The sequence below is a fragment of the Mus caroli genome, unplaced genomic scaffold (genome assembly GCF_978045245.1).
Source record: "Mus caroli unplaced genomic scaffold, Mus_caroli_1 scaffold_8, whole genome shotgun sequence".
NCBI classification, from domain to species: domain Eukaryota; kingdom Metazoa; phylum Chordata; class Mammalia; order Rodentia; family Muridae; genus Mus; species Mus caroli.
The window spans coordinates 47,461,058-47,480,302 of record NW_028227263.1 but is presented as its reverse complement, the minus strand read 5'-3'; the positions used below and the strand labels follow the sequence as shown (position 1 = coordinate 47,480,302).

The 19,245-nt window shown below is 44.4% G+C and overlaps 1 protein-coding gene across 2 annotated transcripts in view; it reads right to left on the bottom strand.

Annotated features, from left to right (window-relative positions):
• Uvrag (UV radiation resistance associated) overlaps window positions 1-19,245 on the bottom strand; it is a 265,993-nt gene that overhangs the window by 83,048 nt on the left and 163,700 nt on the right. For both annotated transcript variants that reach the window (XM_029479367.2, XM_021167360.3), the window contains one exon: window positions 12,591-12,756. In XM_029479367.2, coding sequence (XP_029335227.1) covers window positions 12,591-12,756 — 166 coding nt within the window. The remainder of the gene's footprint in view (window positions 1-12,590; window positions 12,757-19,245) is intronic.

Genomic DNA, 19,245 nt, shown 5'->3' with positions numbered 1-19,245 from the left:
CAATGTGATCCAGAATAAATATATATTAATAGTGGTTTAAATAAATTTATTAACTACTCAAGCTTTCTTTGAAGGAAATTTGAATTTTTGCTTCAAGATTAAATTATAAGTGTATCTCTTTTTCATCTACGCCTAAAAGAGGACAGCAAGCAACCCCAAATGCATCACTTACAGGACAGGCACCAAACTGCATGGTGGGCAATGCAAACCGGGCAGCAGCTCTTTTGTGCAGGAGACCTGCCCTTTGTGGTATCCAGCTTTTGCCTGGGCTTCTCTAGTCTGCCACACGCATCCTGGCTCACATGCCTAGGAATGTCTGTCACCAGCATGCTACTGCTTGGTCTTTCAGCCTAGCTTTGTGCTGGCCGTCAGCCCCTTCTGACGGAGAATGGCCACCTGAAGACCCAAATGCTGCTATGGGGTGCAGCTGATCTGCTAAACTGAGATGTCTGCTCAGAGGCTCACAGGCAGGGAACACTCAGCACAGACACGTCCTGGACAAAATGGATCTCAGCACAGACAGGCCATCTCTAGAATCTTGCACGCTGCTTAGGACTGTGCACTTTTTGTTTGTTTGTCTGTTTGTTTGTGTTGTTTTGTTTTCTCAGTTGCTTGAGGGAAAGTAAGACTGTGGTGCCTGAGTGAGCAGCCAAAGGGACACACGTGTAGGCCTCGGAGCCTGCCTCACAGGGCATCTGCAGCAGAAACTCGCTTCTTAGTGTCCTCACCTCCCTACTCTGCTAACCAAAACCATCCTGTGCGCAGAACGAATGGAAACAATAGTGTGTCTTTTAATAAAACATCAACAAAGTCTCGAACAATCCTGCCAGAGTCCACAGCACCTTTGCTGTCTGTGATAATGTGAAAGACTGCAAAGCCAGCCCACGGCATACTTCACTGCTATTCTGGGGCCACCTGTGACAAACATGATGTCATACATTCTAATAAAGTAACACGATTTCACTTAGACCACAGCCCACCAGTCACTAAATACATTATCCCTTCACCCCGTCTGCCTTCTGGGAATTCCTGAACTTCTACCCTGATTTGAATATATTGCAAACCAGAGAGCAGGAGTTCAGGCTGGGGCCACGTGTCATCGTCATCTGGTTTTCCTTCTTGTCCCACTGTCCCATTACATTACTGATTTTTAATTTAGTTGGATGCAGAAAACTGAGATGACAAAACACTGGAGAAGACTTCCTCATGCAGATAATAACGTCAGCGCTGCTGAAGCTCACTTCATTAAAAGCGACACACACAATATCCTTCCAAGTGTCAGCAATGAAACGGCCCGCGCCATCCTTCTGACTCATTCTCCACATTTCCCTCTCAGCGCAAAGCCAGAGCTACACAAGGTGTTCATTTCCTGTCTCACCCAGCAACCACCTTCTGCATTTTTATTGTGTTGATCTCTCTTGCCTGCAATTCCACAGGGATTCCTCATTTTAAAACATTCCTTGCTCTCACTCCCAGCCGGCTCAGCAGAGCTGCTGCAGCCTGGATTACAACAAGCACCGAAGTGAAGAGCTTGCTGTGCTCCCGAGGGGTTCCGTGAAATAACCATTGTCCTGGCCAGAGCATCTAGAGTTAAGACTGTGGAGACCGCAGTGTGGAGGGTCAGGTTACTTAATAGCATTTGCAAAACTTAACATCCCTTCATTCTCTTAACTAAAACAACCCGACGTTTTAAATGTTAATACAAGGATCTCAGCATGAAGTGGACATAGTTTAATGACCTAGAAACATGTAGTTCCTACATTGAAAAGTCTTCAGACAAGGGTAAAACAAAACAAGTAAGGCCAGGCATAGCAGTACAAAAAATGATGGAAGCAGGCACATTTGTGATGAGCCTGGGGTATATGGTAAGACCCCACGCCTCAAACAACAACGATTAAGACACACTTGCACAATTGACCTGGGAGTTGTTAATATTCAATGCACATACACCAAAGTGCTTCATCTCAGAGATGAGTAACGAGAGCTGCTTCCTGGACAACAAAAGGCAGAGAATGCAGGATGGCGGGGCGTAAGGAGTACCTTCCAGAGAGGAGAATGGTGTGCGTGCTTATGTGCAGCTATGACTTTGATTCTGGACATGGTTAGGGAAGGTATTAAAGGCAGATAGGCCAGGATGGACAATGAGTAACAAAGTCAAAGGTAACATGAGGTGTCTGGAAGAACAAGAGCTTGGCTTTGCTGAAACCCAGGCTGTGACTCCGAGCAGCCTGGGGATGGACCAGAAGGCGCTCAGCAGGCCAGCTGGGGCCACGCAGTCTCAGCACACTCGTCTTAAGCTCTTCCCAGTGGAGGCAGCTATGATATGACACATTTTGGACTTGTTTCCTGATCCTAGATACAGTGTGACTGGCTGCTTCAGTTTCTACTGCCTTGATTTCCCCGCTGAGGTGGACTGCCCCAAGTTGTGAGCTGAGATCAACCCTTCCTCCATGAAGTCGCCTCTGTCTGAATACTTTATCATGGAAAGAAACAAAGTCGACTCATGAACAGACGCTGAAAGTTGTTAGAGAAAGGAACCTAGGGATCTTTAAAGATGCTGCTGACAGATAACAATGCCGAGGTGGGTGACAGAAATGAGGAGAGAGTTACAGCGCTCAACACTCCACACTAGAGCTCTGGGGCTTCCTCTCCGCTTTCACTGTGACGCTCAGTGAAGTCCCAGGCACTCACCACACATACAAAGTCAAGCAACTCTAGCTGTTCAACAACATGACATTAGAAAACCAAATTCCAGTCATTCATTCATTCATTCATTCATTCAAGTCAGTACTGACAGCTAAGCGGCGGGCTGAGGGAACAGAGGAACAAAGACACTCTCAGCTACTCTGCCACTAAAAGAGAAAGGAACCTTCATGGACCCCCAGACATTCCTTGGGATCTACAAGAAAAGGAAAAGACTCAAGACTCAGGGTCCCGTGTGGTGGCCCCTTTACACACGGGGCGCAGAGTTAGCTTATGAACTAAAACATCTCTCTGCCTCCACCAGAACCAGGGCCACAGGGACGACTATAACCTTGGCTCAATACCATCTGAGTTTAGACATATCACAATTTCTAAATCAAATACTAAATCACAATTGCTATTAGAAGTTTAATCCGCCCCCCCACCCAAAATCAGACTCAGTCAGATAAAGAGGGAATTCCTGGGCCTTTGGTCATAGTCCTCTAAAAGGAATAAACTTAAGTACAAGAAAAAAATTGAGGAAATGTGAAGAACAGAATCACATTTTCCAGATTCCAACAAGCCCACCAGGACAACCCCAGCTGCCCATCTTTTAGAGATCTGTAAAGTTCTTCTGTAGACGGGCCAGGAAGTTTCAAAAGTACCTGCCAGTTATATCACCCCATTTCTCCATCTGAAAATAAAGCAAAGGGGAAAAAAACCTATCCTTAAAAACTGGGGGAAAAAAAAAAAACATCAGACACCTTTGAGGGCTTGAAAAGCCTCCACTCTGGCCTGTGGGGCCCAGCCCAGCCAGGGACATCCCAGTCTCTGACCCAAGTGTGTCTGTCATCCTCCAGACAGCGAAAGCAGTGAAGCAAGCAATCAACAATACATTTTTCTTTCAAAACCACTTTGGAAACTTACATGTTAGTCTTCAGCAAGGGAAGTAAGACACACACTACAGCTGGACTTTTGTTTTGTTTTTTGAGACAGGGTTTCTCTGTATAGCTCTGGCTGTCCTGGAACTCACTTTGTAGACCAGGCTGGTCTCGAACTCAGAAATCCGCCTGCCTCTGCCTCCCAATTGCTGGGATTAAAGGCGTGCACCACTACCGACTGGCACAGCTGGACTTTTATGCCAAACCCTTCCTGTTCAGTGGCCCAGTCTTGCAGGGACCTGCAGCAAAGACCGAGTTTCTCTTTATGTCGTGCAGTACACAGCCCAGGATGAGCAAAGCAGCACTCCGGAGCCATGCTTCTAACTGGCCAGACAGAATGATTTCCCTTCCTCCAACCCCCACGAAGAGTCGTGAACTCAGCCATGTCACATGCAACAGCCTGCACAGGCAGGCAACCAGACAGCAGTGGCTGAGAGAATCCCAGGTCTCTGGGACATTAACTATAATCTGTCCAATGAGTCAGTCAGCTCTTCCTTTCCATCTCCCGTGAAGGCCTGATTCCATTTAATGCCCCACAAAGGTTCATACCAATGCGAATACTCAGTAGAGGAGCAAACCATGTCTAAGCTGCTCTCTCAGGGTCTGGGATAGAATAACCGTCAACCGACAGGCTGAGTCAATCAACAGCAGAATAATACATTTACGTCTATATCTCTGCTGTTCCAAAAAGGATTTGAAGGATTTTCTAAAACTTCATAAAATCAGTCTGAATGTTTAATAGTTCACTAAAATCTGAGACATCAATTCTAAAATGCACCATTAACTGAGGTAAAGCTAAGATGAGTGCATAATACAACATACTAGTAATGATAAGGTGACTTCACCTTCACTGACATTAAAACGTCAAAAAAATACATTTAGTTAATGAGATACAATGGGGTTCAGAAAAATGGCAAAGCAGTAGAAAACAGAATTCCTTTCCTCCTGACAAACTAAAGCTGGAAACAGTCAGCAGAGGTCTTGCCAGCCAGCACAGTCTGCTGAGTTCCTCATCTGTCCAGCTGACCCTCACAACTCATACAATGATCTAAAGAAAGAATACCAGCATTCCAAGAGGTAGTCCTCCTTCTAGCTTCCAAACAGTTTCCCACAGAACTCGCATCTAAAGTCAGATTATTATGTAGCAACTTGGTAAGAATCTGGAGGGACATTTACTTTTGAAAACATGGCACAGAGGGGCTGAGAGGGTAGAGGAAGCCCGAGCTTCAGGGAGGCGAGGGCTGTCCGCTGTTAAGCACAGAGACCAGAAACTGCTCCAGGGCCCTGCAGGACGGAACCAACTCCCAAGCTGTTCTCTGACCTTCATGTGTATCACGGCATGCCTCCCACACGTGAACACTACACAGACATGCCATTGTACGTACACACACACACACACACAATTGTAAGCAGAAAAATTAAAATCTTAAGGTGATCTTTTCTCAAGCACTTGTCTGGCCATGGTTGTCTCTCTTGTTTAATATCACGCAGAGGCCTTTCATTTCTTACAGGTGACATTTTTCATCACTAACTGAATGATGTCAGAGCAAACAGTGGAGGGATTACTCAAAGGGTCTGATCCTCCAGAAATGTTTAAAAAAAAAAAAGGAAGAAAGAAAAAAAAGAAAGAAAGAAGTCAAGCAAAAATGTCAAAAGCAACTTTGTCAAAACTCTGGAAAATAGTCAAAGGTTTCCACCAGCCATCAAGTCAGGAGGGAAGTGGGAAGAGAGCTCCAGCGCCCTGGATCTGATCTCTCCAGCTCAGCTCTGCGCCTGGAGACGGCAGCCTGCACTCCCAGTGAGGAGCTTGTGGTTGCTTCTTAGGGGAGCAAAGCAGATCTTACCCTACAAAAATGTGTCTGTCTAGGGGCTACCTGTAGGGTGAACGTCCTATCAGAATGCAGTGCTGAGACACAGTTACCACTGGTCAAGCTGTGAGGCAAGCCAACTGTACGACCACTTGGGAGAGAAACCTGGGGACGTTTCTGGGAATCTGATATATCTGAGTGTGTCTGTGCGCTGAAGACTCAATATACTCGTGGCAACTAATGTATACAGATGTAACATGTGAGGACATAAAGTTCTCCTGTATCGCAGGCTGCCACCAACTTTCAGTGTAGCGAGTGATGACCCTGAACTTCTGATACTCTGACTTGTACCTTCTGGAGTGAGGGTCTTCAAAACCAAACCAAACCAAGACAAACCCAAAACTCTAACAGGGTCAAAATGACAAAGAGGAGGCTGACAAGCTGCCTCAGTGAGGAAGGGCGCCTGCTCACAAGCCTGACAACCTGGGTTCCATCTCTGGGACCCTCACCTCCCAAGATAAAAGCAAAGGATTGATACTTTAAAAAATGTCCTTTGGGGGCTTAAGAGATGGCTCAGTGGCTGCTAAGAGCACTGGCTGCTCTTCCAGAGGACCTGAGTTCAATCCCCAGCACCCATAGGACAGCTTGGAACTCTCTGTAACTTCAGTCCTAGGGAATCTGACGCCCTCTTCTGGCCTCCTCAGCTACTGCATATACATGGAGCACAGACATAAAGATTTTAAAATAAGTTTTTAAATTGTCCCTTGACCTTTATATGCATGACATGGCATTTGCCCCACTTCCCAGCACACAAATAAATGTAATTAGAAACCGGAAAAATACCAGACAGACAATAATCTAAAGAGAACTAAGGGTTATTGAATTAAACGCAGGAAAAAATAAAATGTTCCTTGAGTAAAACAATGTTCTAAGTGGGGAGATGGATCATTATAAAGACCAACATAAAAGAGCTAACCCACAGAGAGTTAATACACCCTAAGATATATGCAGGACATTGCAGCAGTCCAAAATGCAGGAAGCAAATACAGCCAGAATTGAGGAAAGATGAAGACATCCTTATGTTAAAGGTTCCAGTAATGTCCAGAGAATCCAGATACAAGGTGACTAATAATCACACAGCAGCTGCCATGATACTGTAAGCAACCAGACTCAGCAGATACACGCTGATCTCCACATATACACTGAGTGAGTGACATGCCTGTGCACGCACCCCCACACACACCCACATGTACACACATGTACACATACGTAGAGGTAAGGCATGTTCTTCTTCAGTACATGTGAGGTAGTCTCCAAAATAGCTCACAAAATAAATATTAATTTAAGGACTTACAGAAATAACCGGTTACAGTGGGATAAAAGTTAGGAAAGGGAAACCAAAAAAATTCTAAAATAAATACATAAAGTCACATAGCATGTTCTTAACCAATGGGCTACTGAAAAAAATCATAAGGGGAATCAGAAAATACACTGAGACAAATGAAACAAAACACAGTATACAAAAAAAGATGTAGAAATGTATAAATGCCAACACTGTCATTAAAATATCTCAATAAAATTTTATATTATATAAATAAAAAGAGAAAACAACAATAAAACACCTAGCAAATAAAGGATATTATATAGACTGCAATTTACAACGTCAAGTATACAAAACCAATGGAATCAGTAAAGCTAATGGGTATTTCCTTAAAAAGTCTGAGTACACTAACAAACTGTTAAGCTATGGCAAATCATTAAAGGCAGATACCCAGATACACCAGATACTGGTGGCGACAGCAGAGAGACCTGACAGGAAGAGTAATTACCAGAAAACAGTACAAGCAGCGAACTGCACCAGCAAACCAGACGACCTGGATGGCATAGGTCAACACCTAGAAACATAACTGAGCGACGGAACAGATGCAGAAACACTGGGACAGGAGCAGAACTAAAAGAAACATCTCAGAGACCTCTAGACAAAAGTCCCAGACCAGATGCTTTACTGGTGAATTCAAACAATTATTAAAGAAAGGGTTAACAGGCTCCCTCAAACTCTCCAAAAAGGCTTGACCGTGAGTGGGGATCAATTCCTTTCTTACTTTAGAAGGTCACACTACCCTGACCCTAAAGTCAGATGCACATTAACAAACAGAAAATGACAGCCTTACATGTACAGATGTAAAAACTGTCAACAAAATTCAGCACCCTGAGTCCTGTTAAGAGGACTATAGACTCTGCCAAGTGGGACTTATACCACAGGGAGAGCAGAGAGCCCGAAGCCTCTTGATCATTCACTTGATGAGACCCACTGCCCCTTCAAGGCAGAGACGCTGGGAGAACAAAGAATTGTCTGAGCACAGCAGAGAGCCTCCTGAAGCAGCAGAGTCCTCCATGGCAGAGGGCTAGGCGCATTCTCTGAGGATGAGGAGACAGACTCCCCTCTCCCCAGTGACTCAGTGCTATGCTGGATGCTGTATAGCAGCAACAATTAGCTAAGAGAACCAAGACAAAGCAAAAGCATCTAGGCCAAAGAGAATTCAAACTTTCTGCTCAAGACAACATGGGCCAATATACAGAAAATTCAAACACTGAGAGAAATGACGACAACAATAAAATATACAGAAATTTAACCGAGGGCATGCAAGACTGGTATATGGAAAAGTATAAAACTGCCAAGAAGAACAGAAAAGGACCTAAACAAAGACAAGCTGTTACTAATAATTACTAGTAAGATGCCAATACTTGGTCATTAGATATCAATATAATTACCTTCAAAATCATTCAGAGTTGGCAAACCTGATCTTCCAATTCCTAAGGAATTGCAAAGGGCCCCAAATAACCAAAACAGTACTGCAAAGGAACAAATTTGGAGTTCCTTCCCTTCAAAATTGCAAACATTATTATGATTCTGGCTTAAAAGCATATATATAGACCACTGAAAGAGAATTAAGAAATAATCCATGACCAATTAATTTTTTTGCAACAAGGATGCCAAGGCCATTCAAGGGAGAAAGAACAGCCTTTCCACACACTATAAATAATAAAAACTAATAATCCCAAATGGAACAAATAGCTGCCTTTAAGATTAAAGTTAAAGTTACAGCTGGCTGTGGTAGTGCACGCCTTTGATCCTGGCACTTGGGAGGCAGAGGCAGGTGAATCTCTGCATTCAAGGACGGTCATCTACAGACCAAGTTCCAGGATGGCCAGGGCTACACAGAAAAATCCTGTCTCAAAACAGCAGCAGCAACAACAACAACAGCACACACAAAACAACAGCAAAGAAAATGATAAAAGCCAGTAAGGGAAGCATATGGATTAACCTTCTGACACTGGACTGAGCAGTAAGTTTTAGATGTGACAATTATAAGCACTAAATGACAAAACCACTCACGTTTATCAGAATGAAAGACACTTTAGGCACCAGGAGCACCGAGGAGGCGATGAAGGAACTCTTCATTGCTTCCCCCTAACGTTACAGGGATAGGTAAACAAGCACAGCCTAATTATGGACAGATGGGCTTAGGAGCAGATTATCAGGCATGTGTCCTTACCCCCTAAGAAGGAAGACACTGAACACTATGACTAGGGGTTGCACTCAGGAAGAAGAGTGAACAATCAGAAAGCTGGGGTACGGAAATGCCAGACATGTAACCCCAACTCAATAGCATTGGCAGGTGGAGCCCCTTCTTGAAGGGGGGTGAGGTGGGGTCATAAGGACTCTGCTGTCATGAATGGATTAAAGCTATGGCAAAAGGACTCGACAGGAGGAGTTAGACTTTTACACGCCTTCCATCCCTCCCACCCCATGAGAACACAACTCCCTCCTGTCTAGAAGATGCAGCAATTGGGATGGAACCGGCTTCAGTGAACAGAGAAAAGGTCAGGACCATGACTCGGAGCTTCCTAGACTCTCGAGCTAGGAAGAAGAAATGAAATGAAAAATGAAAAAAAAAAAAGTCTTGTTTATAAGTCTGCTACACACCTGCACATGTCTACCCGCACGCTCGTGTGCACGAACACACACACACACACACACACACACACACACGCACACTGCTATAATAGCACAGACTAGACTTGGAGTCAGTTTAGACAAAGGTAGTCCTATGAAAAGATGGAGGTGAACCCTGGCTCCAGAAGTCAGGTGTGATTGGTCTTTCAGCAACTCCTTGGCAGATGGGAACTGACAATGGGGCCGACTGGAAGCCCCTCTGCTCTAACAACACACCCAGGCATATAACGTTGGCTTTAATTTTTTATTTAAATTGTAACAACTCATAGAATGAGAGAAAATGCTTGCAAACCACTGATCTGATAAGGGTCTACTTTCCAGAATACATAAATAACTTTTACAACCTAACAATAAAAATAAACTACCCAATTAGAAAATGGGCGATAGATAAGAGGAGACATTTCATCAAATAAGATATACAAACTGTCCCTAAGCATAAGGAAAAAAAAAACAAAAACAGTGAAAAAAAAAGCACCGTTCAGAAAAGGAATAACAAAGCAAACCCACAGAGGGTACACTTCACATCTGGGAATGCAGATGGCAGGGCTGCCAAGGGCTGCCCACTGGGGCTTCCTGTCAGAGTTAAGCCGTCTCACTGTGTGACTCAGTAACTTCACAGAGGTGAAGGAGAGAACTGAAAATGGGGACTCAAACAACCATGAGTAAATATTCAAAGCGACAGTACTCATGCGAGTCACAGGTAGAAATAACCCAGACGTCCATCAAGAGATGAACGAAGAAACAAGAAGTGGTGCTGCACACACTTGCTGGAGAATTATTGGGCCATAAAAATGAATGAAGTTCAGCTCTGTTTCAGCACAGACACATTGAAAGCATTATGCAAACCGAAAGAAGCCAGGAAGAAAAGGTCACATATTGTATGGTTCCACTTATATAAAATATCCAAAATAGGAGAATTCAGGGAGACAGAAACAGACTGATGGCTGCCAGGGGCTGAGGAGGGGCAGCGTGAGGGAGAGGCTTTGCTTTGGGCTTTAGAACTATAGGCATGCTAGCTGCACAAAATTGAATAAACACTTTAAATCTTGAATTTTGTGCTAAATTTAAAATTGATTTTTAAAAAAAAATCCAAGAGAAAACCACCTCATGTTCCCTTTGTCAAATACATTATAGGTTCTCCTTAACTTCTTATGGCTTTAAACTGAGGCGTATACTTGGGCTCAAATCAATCACCACACTGGAAAAGGGAATCATCTAACTTATTCACATACTCCTTAGCTGAAAGCCTTTCTTCCTCCAGACACGGAACATCCCCTAATACCTGAGGAAGGCTGATCCCCACCCTCTTTCATGGATGCCAGAACCCATGATTCTCAAATCCCTTACAACGTCACGGTGTGTGCACATAGCCTACACGCATTCATGGTATGTTTTAAGTTGCTTCTAAGTCCTACTATCTGATGACTGCCACAAGACCCAGCAACCACACGGGTAGGGATACACACCAAAGAACAGATTGGGCACTCAAGACACCTGTAAGTAAATACTCATAGCAACACTATTCACTAATGGCTCAATAGCTGACATACTGGGGGTTGGAGAGATGCCGAGCAGCTAAGGGCATTGACTGATCCCACAGAGTGTCCACACCACGAAGCTCAGGGTTGCCTGTAACACCAGCTCTAGTATATACTTCTTTTGACCTCCAGTATAACATCCCCTCCACACACATATATACACATAATTAAATTTTTTAAAAATTCTTTAAAAGTTTTACTGTCCTGTCTAGAGTATAACTGTGCATGTTCAATATAGACACAACTGCCCCCCACCCCCACCCCAGTACTTGTAATTGAATGCTGGCTAGCCCATGGATGCAGAATTCACAAGTACAGCTGGAACCCATGGCTACTGAGGGCTGACCAAGCTGCTAAGCTCCCTCCTCTCTGCACAGCTCACTTTAAAGACAGTGATGCTAAAGAGCTTCCAAGCTCCCTAAGTATACATGGCAATGTCTAAACTTTCATGCCATGGAAACAAGATATCCTAACTAGGAACGAGGTTCTCAACCACGGTATACATCAGAACCACTAATGAAGCTTTAAATATCTCTCAGACCCAAGCGCCACCGATGGAGTCAGGATCTCTGTGGAGAGAGAGGGTCGGGAATCTAGGGGTTAAAAGCTCAGTTTTTAAGGCTCTCAGGATGACTTTAATGTGAAGCCCGAGTTGCGAGTAATTCATCTAGCATACTCCATCTTCCCATTCCTTGTGTGGCCACTGGTGCCTGATCTTCCTCCTGCTCCCCACCCCTTCCCCTTTTTTGGTCCTGACCCCACCTCCCAGGTGCTGAGGCTGCTGAGATGACAAGTCACACACCAGCCTTACTCTGGTGTTTTCTAAATGCCAACTATTTATGTAGGAAAGTAGTGTCTTTCTAGAAATTAAGGCACTTAGCTAGAATTTTCAAAGTATTAGCTTAAAATTGTCCACATGGTCTCTTCACTCTGACACCTGTATGCGCATTTGTGGGGCTTCTCCATTATTTATTCCTTGATCTGCTATTATGTCTTCTTGCTTTTCTTTCTAAATTCTCCCTTACAGGGCCTTGTGTACTGGTCTGTTGTTTCAAAGACCAGGCCTTCTGCCTGCCCCACTGTGCAACACCCCGGCTGACCCCTACCCCGACCTTCACTATTTCCTTCCATGGATTTTCCAAGCTTCTGCTGACCGTTTTTTCAGCGGCATCACTTTGAGACTTAGATAAGTTACTTTCTAATACCTTTTCTGATGTGTGTGTACTTAGGGTGTAAATATCATGAGCCCAGATACAGTTATGCTCCACAAACTGCCATGCTCCATTCTCACAAACATTCAGGTTAAGTTGTATACTTTCTTTATGGTTTCTTCTGGGCTGTAGGCTATGGAAAGTTTATTTACAGGGCTGAGGATCAAGACTAAAGCCTCGGCACACAGGCCTTGCACTTCACGCTAGGCCATACCCCCTGCTGCATGGTTAGTTTGTTTCTGACAGTCTCACCATGTTAGGAGGTGCGCTGCACAAAGGTCATAGGGCATATGGAAACTGTCCTCCATTAGACGACACTTCATCTTTCCAGCATACTCAGCGTTTCACCATGTTTCCAATCAGCTTATATTACACAAACAAAAGACACTTACTCTCGCTCCTTTTCTGTCAGCTTGTCGTTGATGTTATCTTTGATTGTTGATCTGGACCCCTTATGAATTATGGGATACCTGAGGGGTACTTGTAGGAAGAAGGAGATCATGGAGACCAAATGTGCAGTGTAACCAAGGGCGACGGCAATGCTTCCATCATCTTTTGCTGTAAATTTGAAAACAGAGGAAAAGAATATAACCATTTACCTCACGAATGTAGCTCTGAGGAAGTCTTATACAAATATGTGGTAAGTAAAATAGTAATCAGACTAAATTATGTTAACTTGTGCAAATATAAACACATTAATAAGGCTTGAAACGGCACCTACTAACTATACACAGAGCTATCTCCCAGTGAGTAGTGGGCTGGGTCAGCTCTAAGACATCTGACGGAGAGCTCTCAGTGTGCCCGAATAGCCGTTACTTTCTTTCACATCCTTTTAAAGCGAGAAATTAATACTTGAGTCTCTGTGATCAGTCAGAGGTTCTACTGTAACAGAGTCCAGGTGCTGTACAAGATCACTATACTGTCTGGCTTTGTGTCAACTTGACACAGGCTGGGGTTATCCCAGAGAAAGGAACGTCAGTTGGGGAAGTGCCTCCATGAGATTTAGCTGTGGGGCATTTTCTCAATTAGTGATCAAGAGGGGAGATCCCCTTATGGGTGGTGCCATCCCTGGGCTGTAGTCTTGGGTTCTATAAGAAAGCAAGCTGAGCAAGCCAGGGGAAGCAAGCCAGTAAGAAACATCCCCCCATGGCCTCTGCATCAGCTCCTGCTTCCTGACCTGCTTAAGTTCCGGTCCCAACTTCCTTTGGTAATGAACAGTAAGTAACATGGCAGTGTAAGCTGAATAAACCCTTTCCTCCCCAACTTGCTTCTTGGTCTTGATGTTTGTGCAGGAATAGGAACCCTGACTAAGACACTCACTCACTCTGAAGTGAAGCGAAACCCCACCCCACCTCCTTACGAGGCACGCTTCAGATACTGATGAGGGCGATGTTGCACCAAGAAGCCTGGGAGATCTGAGATGAGGCAAAGGGGACATAGGTTCCACAGTGAAGTGAATGTCCCAAACTGTATTCATTGTTCATACACCAACCTTGTCATGTAACTTACATGAAAGTACATGAGGGGAAAACACATGTGTCATATAAATATAAGCTTCTGGCTTTTAAAAAGATATAAACAATTATATTCTAAAACTCACCATCCATATTTCTACTCCTACCTATAAGGTTATAAATGATTATTCAAGTTCTATTTAGTTCTATTCAGAACTAAAGTGATGCAATGGAAGAATTCAAATGTCCTGCCTAGCATGCAGTGTTCCTTAAGTACCTTAAAAAGCTTGCACATGTGCAAAAATTTAACACAGGCTCTGGGTACCCAGCAACGAGAGAGGAGAGAGGGTCTAAATGATGGTTTACTATTGCATGACTCCTAAGGACACCTTCAACTTCAATTACTAATCCTATGTTCATATCGTTCCGTTTATGGTTTCAGTATCTGCGTAAGTAGCTTTTCGAGGCAGGAATGCACCCACCACCCTTCTTCAGTGAACGAAGTCCCTGCACTTTACTACCTATGGCTCCTCGATTCTCAGTGATCGCCCTATAAACAAATACTACTCACTGCTACTCACTTCGTTCACTTACCAACAAATACTAAACTAGACTCTCCTTTAGTACGGTTTCATCCATTTTACAGGTTAAAATAAAAACAAAACAAAAAAGAAGGCTCAAAGAGACTAAAGAACTCTCCACTGAAACAGCTTGTAAGTGGGCCGGACATAGCCCTCTGTAAGGACACTCTCCCACGTGATCACAGAACCTTGTTAAAAAACAAAACAAAAGACAGTATCTACTCATTTAACTTGGAGTTCTAGGATGTAGCCGGCACTCGAATGCACTATCCCAGTGTTGTCCTAGTTTTGTACTGCAGGAAAAGTGCATGTGAAAAGTCTGTGATCAGGGGCTGGAGAGACGGCTCAGTGCTTAGGGCAGGCACTGCTCTGCCAGAGGAGCTGATTCAATTCCCAGCACACATATCAGGTGCCCACAGCCACATGTAACTCCAGCTCCAGGAGGAGCCAATGCCTTTGGCCTCCTTGGGCATCTGCACATATACTCACATAGCTACCTACAGACACGGTTACACATACATGATCCAAAATAATAAACATAAATGTTTTTTTAAAAAAAATTAAATCTGCAATCCCACATTTCTGTAGTGCTTCACAAAAAGGCATCACAGGTAGTACTTCTTGTTCTCTCCAAACACCTCATGAAAAAGTAGAATAACAGCCATTTCAGGTGACTGCGGGGTCACTCCTAATTAGCATCCCAATTATTTCCAGAGAGGATGTCCTCTTCCCCAGGCACAACCAAATACTTTATTAATAATTTTGCCTTTGTAGAAACTCTTTTTAAATCATACTTTACTAGCAACTAAAAGTACTTTACTTTTAATGTGTGTGCACATGCAGGTGTGTGTGTGTGTGTGTGCACATGTGCATGCACACGCGTGCCAGCACAGGCCGGAAATTAACCTTGGGTGTCATTTCTCAGGAGCTGTCTGTCTTGTTTAGGGGCTTATTGGTCTGGCAGAGTTACCTTGAGTCCAGGGAGCCCCCACACACTGGGGTCACAGGCATGCTCCACCACATACGGCTCTTCACGGAGGTGCCGGAGCTTGGACTCAGGCTCCCATGCTCATGTGACAAGCACTTTACCAACTGGGGGTTTTTCTCCAGTCACAAAAAGTAATTTAAAGTATGAATTCTCTCATAAGAGAAATCTTAGATAGCATGGCATGTAATGCCATCAATTCCCCGATGGCACAGATGAGGCCCAGGTGGGACAGCGTGGTCAAAATCGTATCGGTAAAAACCAACAGCAGCGGAATGAACGGGGAAACTGCTTCTGGGCCTGAAAATATGCTGCTGCCCAGTATCTATGTCTGGAGTCACAGCTGAGACTGGGAGAGCTTTCACAGTGGAGACACAACCTCCCACTTTCTAGACTGAGCAGAGTCACCAAACTAAAACCATTCCTCAGAGCAAAAGGACCGTGTCTAAAGAACCGTTTTCTGAAAGGAGAGGAGGAGGACTAAGGGGGCTCACACTCGCAGCATGGCAGTGCCCACCATGGAGCTAACACTCAGCTTCCCCCGCCTTCCTGCAGAACCCGGTAGGAAAGGGGTTAAAATTCTCAGGAAGCAACAAAAAAGTCTTTTGATAAACCTCCCAAAAAAGTCAAATACAAACCACCAGCAGTTAATACCTCAAGCATCTGCATGCTTCTCAAATTACTAAAAGGATAATGGTAAGAAAAATTACATTTGCATGTTTTTAGACTACATACACACCTTTATTAAAAGAACAAAGGCGTGATCTCACATCACCTCCCCAGTGAACAAAGCCAATTTTGCTTAAATGTCAAACTAAAAGGGAATCTCAGAGAGGTGTATGCACAGAAATGAAATCAAAGGAAAACAGCAGACAAGAGTTAAGTAATACTGGAAATGAGCTTCAGTTTAGGCTGCCCACGGTCTCTGCCGTAGCCACACGACTCCCCGCTCTACCTATTAAACACCATGCGAGGTTTCCCGGTCCAGGCCGTAGCGCCTCACCAGCCTCACAGTTAAAAACCGTGGTGTTGGATTTCCAATATTGAAGCTTTATATTAAAAAGCATTTTAAAAGGATCACGCGTGGAGCCTTACAGGGCCCAGGGGTATTTCAATGCCCTCAGAAGGAAAACCACCTCCTGGTAGGGAAGTCACTTTCATCACCCCAAGACCACTGAGCCTCCAGTGGGAAAATGGGAACTCGTGTGGTTAATTACGGTGATTGCAGGCCATGCAACCTCAGATGTCACAGTCTGTTGCCAATCATTTTAGCTGAAAACCAAAAGGTTTAAGGTTCCCAGCATTCTGAGATCTGAAAGATGTTTTACCTGACAGAGCCAAAACATGGCCCTCTGAGATGTGCTTTTCCAGCAAGCATTAACGATGCCCGCCACACCTAACACAGAGCAGAGGTGTGGGTTTCAGAGGCTGCTCTAGGGAGTTAGAAAGGTCACACATGATACTTCTGCTAGTGAGGAGCTGGAGGGAGGGAGGGAAGGAGGGAGAAGGGTTGGGAGCGAGGGAGTGAACTGTAAGACTTAGGTATGTGAAATGATACTAACTCAACAGTGTTCCAAGGGCTTGGAGGCTAAGCCACAGTTCCCTTATAGTAGGTACTTATGATTTGTTCTTAAGATGTAGAAAGCCACTCAAAGCTAGAGCTTTTGTGTATAATCTTTATGACAAAAATTCTTACAAACACACAACAGCTACACAAACATTATAAGTCAGTTCAGCGTTCCTTTAGTTCTATGTTGGACAAACTGTTCATATGGCAATGCATCTGAGCGCAGAGAGATCTCAAAGTTCTTACCATCCCGCCTTCCCAGTCCCTGAGGCAGCTCCTCTGTTAAGGGACCCAGCACCCTCTGATGCAGACAGGACAAAATAGTTAAGACTCTAATCAGTGCCACAGCAGTTATGAAGTCATTCCATGTTCTCAGTGAAACACTGTTTGACATATGGACTCTCCTTTCCAAGAAATCATGCCTGCATGAAGGGACACAGACACAGAGGACACCTGGGTCTCATTACCACAAAAGGCTCTCGTGTTATGGATTACTTAAAAACACACAAGCACAAACATTGGGTTTTTTCTTTTCTTTTCATTTCTCGTTTTTAAACTAAATGTCTCAGTCAATGGAACTCAGATGAGCGTTCCTCTCTGGACCCTTTCCTCGCATTGTGTCCAGCTCTCTCTGGCATGCTCTAACAATAACTGAGTCATTCAGAAAAGCATAATAAATACAGGGCCCCTGGTGGGGTTTCCCAAACATCACTGACCCATGCAGTGCTAATCTGTATCCAGCAAAGGTTCATGGGCATCATGAGAAAACCCGTTGGAAGTTCCTTTCCTAGAACCTCTTCCAGAACGCACTGCTATAGCACACTAAAAAGTCCGTGGATGCTCAGGAGGTCATTATTAAAAGACAAGAAAGTTGCATCATGACAGGAATAAGGAAGATCCTAGATTCAGGCAGATCAGTGGTAACATTAAGCTTTGCCACCAGTTAAGGTGAGTCCTTGGATGGAAAAACGTTTGAAATTTTCAAAGTCTCAATTTTCTTTTATTTTCCTCTCCTCCCTCCCTTACTCCCTCTCTCTCTTTCCCTCATCTCTTTCTTTCTCTTTTTAAAATTGAAACAACAAAACAAGGTAATTCTCTATCCATAAAGAAAATTCTCACAGAACTAAAGTAATCTCATAACATCAAACACTACTCTTGTAATTTTCAAAATAAAGTCTCACGTAGTGGGAGCTGGCATCGAACCCCTGATCTTCCTGCCTCCGGGTGCTGGAACTACAGGCTCACCATCAATATCTGGTTGATGTTGCTGCATATTTACTCACCCAGCTTAAATCACCCTCTTACCCTTCTTTCAAACATTCTCTGATTCTATGAAGTGGTTTTCCTGATCCCCTACCAAGAGAATTATTCCCACTTTTTTGAGCCTTTAACATAGTATGTATTCAATAACCACTTTCTAGCCTGGTTTAATTACCTATCTGTTGCCCACAACAGAACTATAATCTTCCCAAGGTCAGACCAGTGCCTTAATCCTCTGTATCCTTCAGCACCTGGCAAGGTGCTGTGTTGTTAGACTACACGAGTGTCCTGCAGAATGTGAACACAATATAGCGTATATCCTTCCTAAAACTTCTGACTCTAGGGCTCTCAGGGAGTGGACTGAACAGGACCTTGGACTAAAATTAAATGTTGGTTTCATTTTATCTCCCATTTCACTCTTCAGCAACTTTACTGAAGAGCTACTGTGCATTTTTAAAGGACTGGAGAATGTATTCAGCTTTACTAAGCATTCTAAGTGTAGACAGCTATGGAAGCCATGAGAAACAAGGCACTTCAAAGAAAACCAAAATAGAACCAAAAGCCTTGTGGGTAGAGCAGGTCAGTGCTCTGTGCATGCCTCAGCCCCTCTGAAGCTCTAGGCACTGGCCACTTACTGAGAATGAACCTGAGACCCCTTCCAGCAGCCAAGGCCCTGCTGACATCTCCTCCTTCTCTGACCCTCTCTTCTCCCCGCTGCTTACTATATTCTAATCACATAGCTCTGATCTTTTCTTTCCTTCACTCTTTTCCCTTCTGTAAGTACTTCCACTTCTGTTTACTGAGGAGAGGACAACCCAGCAGACAAGAACCCAGCAGACCCAGCAGAAGCAGGGCTGGCTCTCCCACACTCACACCCTTGGGTTGGCTCACCTTCAACCCCCACATCAGGGCCAGCTCTACTGTGCTACAGCAGGCAAGGGACAGGACAGCTCTCCTGCTCTCCTGACCCCAGGGACTTAGGTGACAAAGGGTGAGGGTGGGGGAGGGCACAGACAAGTTGCAGGGCCAGCAGTTCCACTCTCAAACCCTTGAAGCAGGCCTACCAGCACCCCCGCCGTTACGGTCAGCTCTACTGTCCTGTCCAGGAGAAGCACAGGGCCTGCTCTCCCGAGGGCTGCAGGGGAGGGGCAGGGCCAGCTCTCCCACTCTGATGACCTTGGGGCCAGCTCCCTGCCTGTC